A 15,185-nucleotide genomic window follows, 5' to 3' on the forward strand; every position below is an offset into this window, starting at 1 on the left:
CTGCCAAAGGTGCTTCAACAAAGTACTGTAACGTAACAAAATATGGAAAAGGATCAAGGGGTCTGAATACTTTCCAATGCACTATATCTCTCTATCATTTCATACAGAGAGAAGACGTCAGCTCCCTTTGACTATTGATGTAACCCTAACACCAACCCTAAAAGATGACTGGTAGACCCATTGCACATCACAGTTCCAGTTCAAGATAATAATAATAATAATAATAAAGAAAAGTGTAAAGAAGAGCTGTTGAGCCTGACTCTCTACCTCTCTCTCCTTATAAAGCCTTGCGGGTCTCAGTGAGAGTATCAGAGGAATCTGTGATTGTGCACCGGGCTCTGTGGTAATCACTGGTGGTAATGTAGCATGAGAAACATGGATAGATGTCTGCCCATAACCAGACAGGCTAGGCAGGAGGCAGGAGGACGGGCAACTCAAACAGAACAAGTGTACTAATCCTCTAGAAGAAATGGCAGCAATGTGCACCCATCACCTGACCACAGGGTGTGTCCTTATTTGGTTAAGAAATGTCCAACACTAGTTGCTTTTCATTTTCAAAGCCATGACTAACCTCGTCTTAAGGCATCTCATTTACCTTGCATTTTCAGTTTCACCAGTTTGATTGACTGAGGATTTATAAGAAGCCTACTTAAGGTAAAAAAAAACAGTAGATCAAGTAAGATCAAGTAGGATCAAGGTAGATCAAGTCACTCTACTTAAAACAGCATTATGCTCCAGACGACCTTGTGATATTTAACTTCATGTGAGCACATACTGCACATAATTATGAGATGAAATGACCCCAAGGGATGTAAAGGGCTCTCCACCTGTCGATGGAGGAAGACTACAGATCCCAGAAGCCTCCATGTTCCTCCTTGACGATCCACGTGCAGCATGCGTAGAATCTGGAGGAAGCGAATCCCCCTGTAACCACAGAGACAAAAGGCAACCGATGTCAATCAAACCTGAGCCTATACCAATGAGAGAGCCTCCTATACCTCTGCTCTCTTCCGCCCGTTTCACTAAGCAACGCCAACACAGTTACAGTACAGCACAAGATATGCCACTTTTATTACACTGTTATTTGTAACGTACACAGTTACCTGATAGCAGATGTGGCAAACACCTGGCCATTGGAACCTACACTCAGCACTATGACTGAGGCAATAACCACTATCAGATCTGTGTGGGAGGGGGGAGACAAAGGAAACAGACACCATCTGTATTGCATTCTGTGCACCTCAACACATTAGCATTTAGCTCATCTTCAAATGTTTAAATTGCTATTAACATAAGTAGTAACAGTAGAAATAGTACTAGAAGAAGGGGGGGGGGGGGACCATGTAATAACAGCGTCTGTCTGATTGCATGTGGCACAGTTGTGTGCGATTTAATAAAGTCGAAGCCAGGTGCACCAATGATCGATATGGGTTTCCTGATGAAGCGGAGTCGTCCCTTGATCCCCACATATTTGCTCCTGCAGCCGGCGGACCAGAGCCGCACCACGTACTCTGTCCCAAAGAACAGCACCAGGACAATCTCCTGTGGACCAGAACATAAGAAGTTATAGACAACAGTCAGGAAAACAGGCCTGGGGAAGAAAGGGGGAAGACACAAAGCATTCAAAACTACTCCATTGAGACTACTGCATTTTACTAATCGCAATTTACTACGACTTCTACACACAATCTATTTACTATTTCATACTACAGCATATGAGAGGGATATGAGTGTTTTTCTATGTCCAGTGCCAAGCAACGCATTGAGATCTCAGGTGTGATAAGAGCTTGGTGGGACAGGGTGTGCTGACAGAGAGACCGAGGTGGTCTGGTGGTGAGGGAACCATTCACACAGGCCCACCCAGAAAATGGGTTGATAGCATCTCTGATGACAGAGCACACTGAGCCAGGGTCAAAGACTGAGCGTCATGGCTGTGACAGAGCCTCAGCAGGATGTGCAGGTAGGATAATACTTAATGAGCTGGGTTGTGTTGGGAGCCCTTTACACATCTGTTGGGTGGTTAAAAGACAGTCAGAACCATTAGAGAACCTGACTGGAAGGAAAAAAAGAACTCTGGGATCTGATTAAAACAAAACTCCCGGTGGTTGATCCAGCATTGATCCAGCATTATTCAAGTAACCATATATCCCCCAGCCTCACTAGAGAGAGCAGTCAGCAGTCACTGCAGTGTAGTCCAAATTCTCTCTTCAATATGAACCATTCATGGTCCTCCGGGAGCAAAAACAACATTTGAGTGTGTGTGCGTTTGTGCGAGCATCCATGCGTGTGAGCGTGTGCGCGAGCACGTATCGTAGAGGTTTGAATGTGTGTCATTTTGTGTAGGTGTGACACAACTTGATAAGTCCTAATGAACCAATATCTTTTTCATTAGCACCATGTCTCCATAATATTGTGCCAACCTAACGCTCAGCAACAGCCGTCCCAGTGTGGGTGGCCGTCCCATTGCTTGCTTAAACTGGCTTCCCTACCAGTCCTCCCTTACGAAACCGAATTCCAAGGCCCTGCTGCAACAACAGAGCTCCATAGTCACAAAAACAATCCCCTGACTGTCACTCACCCTATAGACATTTTCACGTACTACCACTGCAGTGACAGTGCCCTTCCTTTCCTCATAAATTATACTGTGCAGTGGATTGGATTGATGTTACAGGAACAAATAGCACTGTTGTGTAGATTTAGCATACAGTGCATTCTCCCTGTGGGAGAAATGCTCACTAACAAGGATGCTAGAAATACGCTTTTTGTGCATATGGAACATTTCTGGGATCTTTTATTTCAGCTCATGAAACATGGAACCAACACTTTACATGTTGCGTTTTATATTTTTGTTCAGTATATTTGTGGGTATTTGTGTCTAAAGGTGTCAGTGTCCTTCCAGGCAAGGCTATTTTCCCCACACCTGTTCAGACTGTTATCTCTAGGAGATAACTCTATTTGTTTGTCACCATGGCTTGTTGTGAGATCTTAACAGTATGTCCAAACAGTATGACATACAGTATGTCCAAATCAGAGTGGAACAGGAACGTGAAACATAGACGAATGACCAGATTGGGTCAGTGCTGGCTGAGAATAAAAAGCCAGGTGTTTAACTGGTTTTGGTTCTTCTCAGTCAAATAATTGAATTACTACATAAAAAAAAAACAGGTGAATTTGGAGAATCAAATAAGATTACAATAAATCCCCCAAATTCTAAAATGGGTCGAGCAGATTTCAGAGATTTTGGTGTGATGAAACGGTAACTAGACGTTTGCAGAAAACAGCTGATAGTTTCATTTAATAGTGTTCCCTGATCTCATAAAACTAGGATGGAGCTGATCCAGAGGTTTTAAATGTGATCAGATGGATGGAAGCTGGATTGGGCTATGTGAAACTCTTTACATGGGGCTCTGTGTTAAAATGGTGGAATGATGGTAGAGGCCAGTTTCTGATCAGATGTTTGATGGTGCCACTGTGCCGCACAGCTGTGACATCAGTGGACCTGGAGTAGACTGGAGAACGGGAGAGGAAAGGAAAGGAGAGACTAGAGCGTGTGAAACGTGATGGATGTCGGTGCGCCCCGCTGAACCTGGCTAGCTTTACTTTGGCAGCCGCCTTGAAAGCCAAATATCCTCGAGGACTAATGTCCTCTCTGCCATCCAAAACAAGCACGCTCTGATTCATGAATGTCAGCTAACCCTGAACTCGCATAGCCACTCCACAACAAATACGCACCATGATGACTCAAACTCCATACACACACACACACACACACAACATATGGCATACACAAACACAATGACATCATACACACACACACACACACACACACACATGCAGGTGCACCAATATAAATGGGGTTACACAGTTGAGTGTCAAATGTCATCCTTAGGACATTGCCGCCTGTTTTCTTTTCTAATGTGGTCTCTTGTAGGTTTCGTAACGCTCATGTCTTGAGGTACAAGTGTCTTTTTGAACCACGTTTTGTTACTCAAACTCTAAGTCTAACGTAACTACTGCTTTAGCTCAAAATGTTCCAGCTCGGTCCTCTGTCCTACCCACTGGGCTTTGCACTCACTTTTTCTTAGTTCTAATCAAGCTGCTGAGAATAGAGTTTTTCTTCCAAGGTGTAAATAAATGAATAACTCAGCAGCCAGTGAATCCTCTAAAGGGCAATGATGGTCGAAAGTTTAGAGAACACTCTCGTCCTCTGATTGCCCCCCACACTGGGGAGGTGTGTGCGTGTGTGTTTATGATGCAAATTCCTTATCCTGACCCATATCAGTATTTGTCTACCTGTGAGAGTAGGACTGATAGTACTGAGAGTGGCCGATAGAATCCACATGAACCAAATCCCCCCCAGCAATAAGTTCTGAAGCATGCCGACGATTAATAGACGTAGAGTTTCATGTGCCTTTATATATTCTTTCCATTTCATTTGAGGTTCACTACTTTTATCATACTGTTGAACACTGAGCTTGAAATCAGATGAATTTAAGATGGTGGTTAGTCTGCTTCCCACCCAAGATGTCCTACTCCCATCATGTGGATGTGGATGGTATTGCAATACAACAACAACAACAAAAAATCTAAGAGAGGAAATCCATCACAAATCCACTCACCATCCAGAAGAGAGTTCCGCTGGCGAAATCGGCATAGTGCTCTATGGTGGACAGGACACTGAAGATGAGGCACACTAGGACCATGAGGAATCTGTGGAGGAAAGGAACAAACAGCACTCTTACTATCTATCACATGACGTACTGTATCTAGAGCCCTGTGGCTTTCCTGACAACTGATCATGTACATAGTAGCTGTGCATAAGACCACACACAATGTTATGTAAGGTGTCTGGTCCTTGAACACAACAAGTTCACAGCCACGAGTCTGGAAGTCTGAGTCTGGAATGATTGAAATAAACCAAGCGAAAGTAGTCCTAAATAATGATATTACTCTGCAACATTTTAGTCTATCTACGGAGGGCCTTAGCCTACAAAAGTGGCAATATGTAACTTTTTGGGCGACTCAACCAAATTCACATAGAAATGTGGGTTATAGTTATATCATTCTACCTGAAAGCAAGTCTAAGAAGTGGTAGATACATTCTATGTGCACGATTTCTATGCTTCCCGTTCTTAAGTTTTGTTTTTGAAGTGCTTTGTAACACCAAAATGTGTGACAACTGAGCTGCCATCAACTTGTAGGAGACAAAACCTTAACTTTGCTGGAGTACTGAAACACATCATCCTGAGATGTTTTGAACATGACATGGTGTGTTAAAACACCACTTAATCAAGTGTTGCACAACACCTTGCCAGAAACTGGGAGCACTACTGGAAAGACCTGAAAATATTATGTTGCTGTTTTGGATCTTGTCTAGTGCAGAATTAGATACCTTCTTTGTTGGTGTTTTTTCCTCTCTCTAAAGCTTCTAAACACCGTTATAATGTTTTGAATCCTGTCTAGTGCAGAATTAGATCACTTTGACGGAAGTGTTTTAACGTTTAACATTGTTTTACGTATTTGATCAATTGACCTTTTTATACTGTTTTGGCAGGCATTGTCAAGCAGAGTGTTCAAACCACCAGCAATAACTGGCAGTTAAACAGCAAGAATTGAGGATTCTGCACTTCTGTGTCTTACATTGTGCGAATAGGTGCTGTCCTCATTGAACGTCATTTTGCCAGGTGATTTTGATATGTGTTCATCCCGACCTTCTACACCTCATGGTACAACAAGCATTATATTTATAGAGAAAAATATGTTTCTTCCTTCAATGGATACAACATTGTGTGAAAGAATCACGGGACAAGATAAGAAATGCAAAGTGATTAAAACCAAAGACTTCTCTCTCTTTGGTTATCCTCATGAAAGATAATTACATTTTGAGAAACATATTAAGTTGTATTTATTCTTACATTATTTTGGTTAAATGAAAATAAGAAATAATTTAAATGACTTGCATACATTTAAAAAAAAAAATGTTTGGGGGTATTTTGACACTTTATTGAGAGTTGTGAAATGACAGAGGGGATACAGATAGGTGGGAGAAACAGACTGAAGGGTTGGAGCGGGGAGTTGAACCCCAGTCTTTGGTGGGGAGAGGGGTGATGTGTCTAAGCCGGCTGAGTTAGCGCTAGAGCACGGGATCTGCACCACTTGCATTTATTTTGATGAAGTATATGTTGGTTATGGGTGCGCTGGTTTCCATGGCCGCCAGAGCGTCGGGCGGGGCTTGGTCTTTACCGCCCTTGGAAAATCCCTTTGAGCCGGGGGAGTGGGCTTCACCCTACTGGCGTCTAGGGGCGGGTGGGGGCGAGCACACCCACTGACCATAGCACCCACTGATGGCAGTTGTTGTTTTAATTTTTAAAAACTATATATAATAATAATACAAATAAGTATTTATTTTTTTATTTATTTTTTGTCCATGTCAATTCACCCCAGAATAATTTCTTAGTGTGGCTGTGTGGTTGAGTGGGTGAAATTCCACCGAAATGTACAATTTTACTGCCCCTCCTGTTTCTAATCTGTCTAAATAAAGCATTGACAAATAAAGGTGGAATTCCACAAAAAATATTCTCCATAGGCCCTAAATCAATATTTAGGCTATAAACCATTTGGTTTTCTAAACCATTGATTGTATGAGAAACATTGGTTTTGTGTTTTATGCTGCCTTTTACATGTACTGAAACCCCAAAAAGTGTTTTCATAACGCTCTTAAAAACACCAATATTCAAAATAAAGAACCACTTTGGGTGTTTCAGAGTACTTTATTTACATTTCAATACACATTCTGTGTATTCGAACACTTACATTGGGTTTACATTCAAACACTCTCCAAACACAAGATCTAAGTTTAGGTGCACAACTTCTCATGGTTTTATTACACAGTCATGGTTCTTTGAGACTTCCTGCTTGTATAGTGTACAGTAATACCCTCTCAGAGATGGTGTTAAATAGGGGACGCATAGTACCGACTGTACTGTAAGCAGTAGGTGTTGAAACCCCATCCAGTGTCGCTGACTGTGGGAGGGGTGAAGTGAGATTTGTGTTCTGTTAGAAACATGCACACCAGGGTTTCCAGGAGGATTCTCCTCACACTCTGTGACACATGGGCCAGATGGGGGAATGATTTCCCTCCACCTGGATTAAGGGCTGTCACACACATAAACACACACGTGTGATGATAATGTTCCATGTGCTTCATGTGAGTGTGAGTGAGAGTGAGAGAGAGAATACGACTGTAGTAACATCACATCCCAGATGTAGATTGCACTCACTTGGCATACGGGACTTGCGTGAGTTGACTACTAGACTGAGAAAGACATATTAAAGCCCAAAACCTCCTCAAAGAACAATAACACACTCTATAGGACTCAGCTGATCCAGCTACAACAGGCCTGTCTGAGAGATGGTAAGGAATAGCAAGACAAACCCAAACAATCCCAGACAATGATTGAGTTAGTTTCCATTCAAAAGCAAACTGACATCTAAAATGTGCCTAAACATCTATTGTACAGCTGCCTTTAAGAGTTTACTGAAAGGAACATTTGGAACGCTTATTTCACCGCAAATCATTCAACGCCAGAGGTGCTAAAACAGGAGCAGACAGAGAGGTAACATCAGTAGGACAGTAGGAAGCCCCCCCTCCCTGGGCTGAAGGCAGGATTAGTGGGGTGAAATGGTGGGAGAGGGTCTGGATTAGTACCACTGTACTCTACTGCAGTCCCATTCAGACTCACGCAATCTCAGTTGAACACAATCAGCCTGTAAAACTAGAGAACGGTCCCTACGGTTCGCCCGTTGTCTTGACACATACCTGACTACCACTCTCTCGTTGGACTCTACAACCACAGCTGTCTCAAGACAGTTAACCCACTGAAATGCACAAAACCTATGGTCTACAACGGGTCAAATCTATCTCAAAGCACCATGACAAAAAACTGGAGAAGGTTTTTCTACTGGATAGCTGTAGTATGAAAACAAATTGTAACAGGATCACACGTCCTTAGCATTACAAGGTTCTATCTGTAAAAATGGCTTTAAAATGATGAACCCTAATAGGGTTGAATGGTGAGAGCAATTTTAATCTTGTATACTTTTTAATTGAACAACATGAATTGGAGTATTTGAGAGTACTAAAGTGTATAGGTAGAGAACATGAACAGAACAAGGATATGTCAAAAACTAAATTGTAGACAAAAATGCAGACAGAACCTTATAATTCAGAGAGAGAGAGAGAGAAACTGATACATGCTCATTTGTATAAAGGCAATGCTGAATTCCCTGCTGAATTGTAGCTATTGTAAATCCTCGATGAACTGAACAGATGTCCATACAAAACATGGAAGTAGCATTCCAGTATTTAGGCTATGAGGGATATCATCAAACATGTAGGGCTCCAACATTTAGGCCTACTCATGTTGGGATTAATAAAACACACATATGGGACGAATCATGAAAAGAGAATAAAGCATTTCTGTAATCTGAAAATCCCTGTCCTTAGTAGGAGTATATTGTGAACAAAATCATTGTAGTGGTTTCATCTGCTGACGTATTTTGATTAAATTTGAGCATTTTCTAACATCTGGAGAAGAAGTGAAGAAATTGGAGGGGGCAGTTAAACTCAAATTACATTTAATCCCTTAATCCTCTCTCTTGTCATAACAAGGGAGTGTCTTAACTGGATTTTTAGAAATGAAAATATGATGACATTGTTGGCTAGGTTATACGCAAGTGTCCAATTCCCCGGAGAAAATTATGTTACTTAGCAGTGTGAAATACTGCCTCTATTTTTGTTTGTTTCCTCACTCTGATTTCCCCCCAAAATAGTTGTACTGTAGAATACTGTGTGGCATTTCCTGTTGTGTAGTTATACCTGCAAGACTATCAATACAACACAAATAAAGACATCATCTGACAGGCCAGTCAAAGCTAGCCTGGGTGCTAGTCTGTTTTTGCTCTCTTGCCAACTCCTTATGGAATTGCCATGCCAAACATTGTAATTTGGCTTGACAATGACATTGAAGTAGGCAAAGGCACAAACAGAGCTGGGACCAGGCTAAGTTGAAGCTTTTGGAAGAACAAAATGAAGGTAGCTAGTAAAGTTATAATTTGAGAGGACTGAAGCAGATAGAACGACCAATCCCTGACCCCAGCAATATCAATAACACTTATCCACTGGAGCCAAATATGTATTTCCAAACCTCTGAGTGGTGTCTGGTAACAGCATAAATGCAGAGTATGATATATGAAGTACTACACAGAGTAAAACCAGACTTCAAGCTCTGCGTGTATCCAGAGTTCATACACTCTAAAATTACTCATGCCTAGTACAAAAACAGAAGATCCTAAGACAGAGCAAAAACAGAGGACAAATCCTCCTGAACAGGGTCCCATGCCAACAAAAAAAAACTATCGCAATTACATAAGACAAACTGCAGAGTCGTATTTTAATCAAACTCCAATTGAATAAAGCATCTTGTAGTTCCAGAAATGCAGTATAAACTACTATGTATTAGTATTTGTTTTTCATCTATTACATTTTTTAAATGCACACACTGTAGCCTTTTGTGACAGTTGTATAACGAAAAGTGCATGATAAGTGTACAAATATAAGTGGCAGCTAGCTAGACTAAGGTACTCTGTATTCCTCCTACAGTAATATGCTAATGGACCTAAACCCTATCTGTGTGTATCCTGAAGCCCCTGGAGGTGTTAACGTCGGGACAAACCAGGTCACAATCCTTAGAGAACCTGATTGGAAGGACAAAACCCCTTGGATCTGCTGGTGGTTGATCCAGAATTATTACAGTAACCGTATATCCCGCAGCCTCACTAGAGAGAGCAGTCAGCAGTCACTGCAGTGTAGTCCAAATTCCCCCTTCAATATGAACCATTCATGGTCCTCCGGGAGCAAAACAACATTTGTGTGTGTGTGTGTGTGTGTGTATGTGTGTGTGTGTGTGTATGTGTGTGTGTGTGTGTGTTCTTCTTGACAAGTGTCGGACTCTGAGACCCCAGTGTAAGGTCACATTGGTCCTACAGCCGAGCTGAATGAAAAAGCTAGGTGGTCTGTCATAATCAGTGGTTCAGTCAGTCGAGCCATTTGGCCAAAGCTTGTCACTGTCCATCTAGGGAAATCCATCAATGGCTATCTCCCTGGGAAATGAAAACGTATTCCAAATGAGGATTTCTGAATCAATGTCTCAAATTATGAATCAGCTTCTGTAACAGCAAATATACTGCGATATAAGAAGATAACGCAAGATCCGTTCAAAACGTCCGTTTCCTCATGGAACCTCATGTGTCCTCAGTTGCTTTAGAGCTCTGGTGCTAACACATCACAACGTGTATAGACCAACAGTAAGAAAAAGTAACAGTTTATAATGTGAAAGTTCCAAATCGACCAAAGACCATGACCAAGTCAAGGGTAAAACCTGATGGTAGTAACCAATAGCCTCCACTGGAGTGCATCATGAGTGGAGTGAGTGGAGATTCTGTGAGCACCTCTGACTGTGGGTGTCCTCTCTCATCACCAGGCAATTCAGAACAAGACTACTTATTCATGTTCACTGTTTCCAAGTAGAACTATCTGGTGGAAACATTTGCACTAGTTTCTATCGCCACTACAACTGACTAGACAGCTCAAGATCACGGAGATCTTTCCAGATGTCACCACACAGTATAATTCCAAAATAACCAAGTTGGCATGGCACTTGATTCAAAATTAGTTTGGGTATACTGTTGTAAAGATCGTGAATGAAACATGTTTGAAAGGCTCCTCAATAAAGTCTACCTGTAACTTACAAGCAATGTTGTTATTACTCAACTGCGACAACGTTCTCCTGAATATGTGGGTGTGTTTGGTTTAACAGACCTCAGATTCAAACCTGCAAGATGACTATGAAATAGACATGCCTCTTCTGATCATAACATCTGACCAGGCTGACGTGCTGAGAGGCAGGAGGACCTCGCCCTACGTTGGATTTAGGCTGGATTATACTTACAATACAGTATATATAAACTCAGCAAAAAAAGAAATGTCCCTTTTTCAGGACCCTGTCTTTCAAAGATAATACGTAAAAATCCAAATAACTTCACAGATCTTTATTGTAAAGGGTATAAACACTGTTTCCCATGCTTGTTCAATGAACCATAGACAATTAATGAACATGCAGAGAGGCTAGACTGAGGGCTTGTAGGCCTGTTGTAAGGCAGGTCCTCACCAGACATCACCGGCAACAACGTCACCTATGGGCACAAACCCACCGTCGCTGGACCAGACAAGACTGGCAAAAAGTGCTCTTCACTGACGAGTTGCGGTTTTGTCTCACCAGTGGTGATGGTCGGATTCGTGTTTATCGTCGAAGGAATGAGCATTACACCGAGGCCTGTACTCTGGAGCGGGATCGATTTGGAGGTGGAGGGTCTGTCATGGTCTGGGGCGGTGTGTCACAGCATCATCGAACTGAGCTTGTTGTCATTGCAGGCAATCACAACGCTGTGCGTTACAGGGAAGACATCCTCCTCCCTCATGTGGTACCCTTCCTGCAGGCTCATCCTGACATGACCCTCCAGCATGACAATGCCACCAGCCATACTGCTCGTTCTGTGCATGATTTCCTGCAAGACAGGAATGTCAGAGTTCTGCCATGGCCAGCGAAGAGCCCGGATCTCAATCCCATTGAGCACATCTGGGACCTTTTGAATCGGAGGGTGAGAGCTAGGGCCATTCCCCCCAGACATTTCCAGGAACTTGCAGGTGCCTTGGTGGAAGAGTGGGGTAACATCTCACAGCAAGAACTGGCAAATCTGGTGCAGTCCATGAGGAGGATATGCACTGCAGTACTTAATGCAGCTGGTGGCCACACCAGATACTGACAGTTACTTTTGAGTTGGATCCCCCCTTTGTTCAGGGACACATTATTCAATTTCTGTTAGTCACATGTCTGTGGAACTTGTTCAGTTTATGTCTTAGTTGTTGAATTTTGTTATGTTCATACAAATATTGACACATGTTAAGTTTGCTGAAAATAAACGCAGTTGACAGTGAGAGGACGTTTCTTTTTTGCTGAGTTTATATACAGTAAGTGTTGTAAATTGGGTTTGGGAAAAAAAGCACATCCTATTTCTCCTGAACTTTCATCACACATGTCTAACAACATATGTCAGGTACTGTTGAAGTAGGAATTTTACATACACTTATTCATACACTTATTCAACTGTTGAAGTAGGAATTTTGCATACACTTTTTCAACCACCCCACAAATTTCTTGTTAACAAACTATAGTTTTGGCAAGTCGGTTAGGACATCTACTTTGTGCACGACACAAGTAATTTCTACAACAATTGTTTACAGACAGATTATTTCACTAACAATTCACTGTGTCAGTTGTGAAAAACTGAGTTTAAATGTATTTGGCTAAGGTATATGTAAACTTCCGACTTACCTTAGCCAAATACATTTAAACTCAGTTTTTCACAATTCCTGACATTTAATCCTAATAAAAAGTCCCTGTTTTAGGTCAGTTAGGATCACCACTTTATTTTAAGACTGTGAAATGTCAGAATAATAGTAGAGAGAATGATTTTCTCCAGCTTTTATTTGTTGTTTCATCAGACCAGAGGACATTTCTCCAAAAAGTACGATCTTTGTCCCCATGTGCAGTTGCAAACCGTAGTCTGGCTTTTTTATGGAGGTTCTGGAGCAGTGGCTTCTTCCTTGCTGAGCGGCCATTCAGGTTATGTCGATATAGGACTCGTTTTACTGTGGATATAGATACTATTGTACCTGTTTCCTCCAGCATCTTCACAAGGTCCTTTGCTGTTGTTCTGGGATTGATTTGCACTTTTTGCACCAAAGTACGTTCATCTCTAGGAGACAGAATGTGTCTCCTTCCTGAGCGGTATGACGGCTGCGTGGTCCCATGGTGTTTATACTTGCGTACTATTGTTTGTACAGATGAACGTGGTACCTTCAGGCGTTTGGAAATTCCTATGGGTTGGGAGTGATCAGCCAATGATCAGAGAACATTGTCTTCTTCAAATTGGGTGGCCTATGGTTTGTAAACCAAAGACTACGGTAATATCCAGGAGCCAAGACCAACATTTATACCAGGACATTGGTCCCAAGATCCAGATCCAGACCCAGATCCAGGCCCAGACCCAGATCCAGACCCAAACCCAGACCCAGGCCCAGATCCAGATCCAGACCCAGGCCCAGACCCAGAGAGTTGAGACCATGACAAGTTAAAGACTGAATTTATGCGGTCTTGGTCTCAAGACCAAGACCACTAGATCAAGAGTCCGTGGGCCCTTTCTTCAATTGTAATAAACTCAAATAAAGTAAACTTGAGTACAATACAGTACAGTAGAGCACAGTACAGTCAAGTACAATAGACTTCAGTAGCATAAAGTAGAGTACAGTGTAGTAGAATACAGTAGAGTACAGTAGAGTATTTTATTATTTGGGGGTGCTTATATTTTTCCTGTTACACACAAGTGTGTAATGGAAATGTGTTTATTGCATATCCTAACTCCCCTTGAGACACTCGCAGGGAGTGGGGTCACAACCAGGGTCACCATTGTACATCACACCTTGGTCAAGGGCACAGCAACAGATTTTTCACCTTCTTGGCTTCGGTATTCGAACCAGCGACAGTTACTGGTACAACTTCAAGGCTACCTGCCGCCCCTACTGTAGAGAACAGTACAGTAGAGTACAGTAGAGCACATTATAGACATCTATGTTTTGGCCAAATAGATGTCAATGTTTGGACTCTTGGAGGGTTGGACCCCCTCTCTGCTGGCTATGCATCTCAATACTCTACACTATTCCTGAAGTGTGCACTTATCCACTACCCACACGTTGGTCCTCTGTAGCTCAGTTGGTAAAGCATGGTGTATGCTACATAAAATGGGAGATAGCAAGGGCAGTGCCATTGAGGCTATCACAGACTCCATAATGGCATAGATACACAGACCTCTATATATCTTTATGGTGTAAAATGTTTCAAGTGTGACCATTTCGGTTTGGACAATTTTGACTTATTTTGGATTTTAAAGAATCCCCATAGCTAACATATTGCTGGCAATATTTCATTGGGACAGAAATTATGTTCATCCCAGTAAACATATATTTTAGTCCCAAAAACATGCTTTACATATTTCTTGATATATTAGATGTTCGGTAGTGAAACTTCTAAAAATACATTCAGATTTACCAACTTGCTCACAAAATGTTCTCCTAAATGTTGCAGACAGACTACTCCACCATGTGGCCATGCTGGAGAAGGGTGCAATCTCATCACCTGGTGATATTTGTAGGGGTGTGGCTTAAGGAACGTTCATTCTACACTGTTTTAAAGTGTGTTTCAAATCAAATCAAAGTTAAATCAAATGTTATTTGTCACATGCGCCAAATACAACCTTACCATGAAATGCTTACTTATAAGGCCTTAACCAACAACGAAGATTTAAGAAAATATTTACTAAATAAATTAAAGTAAAAAATAAAATAACAATAACGAGGCTATATACAGGGGGTACCGGTACCGAGTCAATGTGCGGGGGTACAGGTTAGTCAAGGTAACTTGTACATGTAGGTAGGGGGTAAACTGACTATGCATAGATAATAAACAACTAGTAGCAGCAGTGTAAAAACAAAGGGGTGGGTTTCAATGTAAATAGTCCAGGTGGCCATTTGATTAATTGTTCAGCAGGCTTGGAGGTAGAAGCTGTTAAGGAGCCTTTTGGACCTAGACTTGGTGCTCCAGTACCGCTTGCAGTGCGGTAGCTGAGAGAATAGTCTATGACTTGGGTGACTGGAGTCTTTGACAATTTTATGGGCCATACACCGCCTAGTATATAGGTCCTGGATGGCAGGAAGCTTGGCCCCAGTGATGTACTGGGCCGTACGCACTACCCTCAGTAGCGCTTTACGGTCAGATGCCGAGCAGTTGCCATACCAGGCAGTGACGCAACCAGTTAGGATGCTCTTGATAGTGCAGCTGTATAACTTTGAGGATCTGGGGACACATGCCAAATCTTTTCAGTCTCCTGAGGGGGAAAAGGCGTTTTCGTACCCTCTTCATGACTGTCTTGGTGTGTTTGGACCATGATAGTTTGTTGGTGATGTGGACACCAAGGAACTTGAAACTCTCGACCCGCTCCACTACAGCCCT

At 42.1% G+C, this 15,185-nt stretch overlaps 1 protein-coding gene across 1 annotated transcript in view; it reads right to left on the minus strand.

Annotated features, from left to right (window-relative positions):
• Window positions 1-15,185, minus strand: part of LOC106560953 (potassium voltage-gated channel subfamily KQT member 1) — a 248,252-nt gene that overhangs the window by 216,983 nt on the left and 16,084 nt on the right. The window contains exons 3-6 of the mRNA XM_045688129.1: window positions 4,620-4,710; window positions 1,416-1,542; window positions 1,104-1,182; window positions 828-924 (exon numbers count right to left, since the gene is read on the minus strand). Of these exons, the coding sequence (XP_045544085.1) occupies window positions 828-924; window positions 1,104-1,182; window positions 1,416-1,542; window positions 4,620-4,710 (394 nt within the window). The remainder of the gene's footprint in view (window positions 1-827; window positions 925-1,103; window positions 1,183-1,415; window positions 1,543-4,619; window positions 4,711-15,185) is intronic.

The sequence above is a fragment of the Salmo salar genome, chromosome ssa10 (genome assembly GCF_905237065.1).
Source record: "Salmo salar chromosome ssa10, Ssal_v3.1, whole genome shotgun sequence".
Classification (NCBI taxonomy): Eukaryota; Metazoa; Chordata; class Actinopteri; order Salmoniformes; family Salmonidae; genus Salmo; species Salmo salar.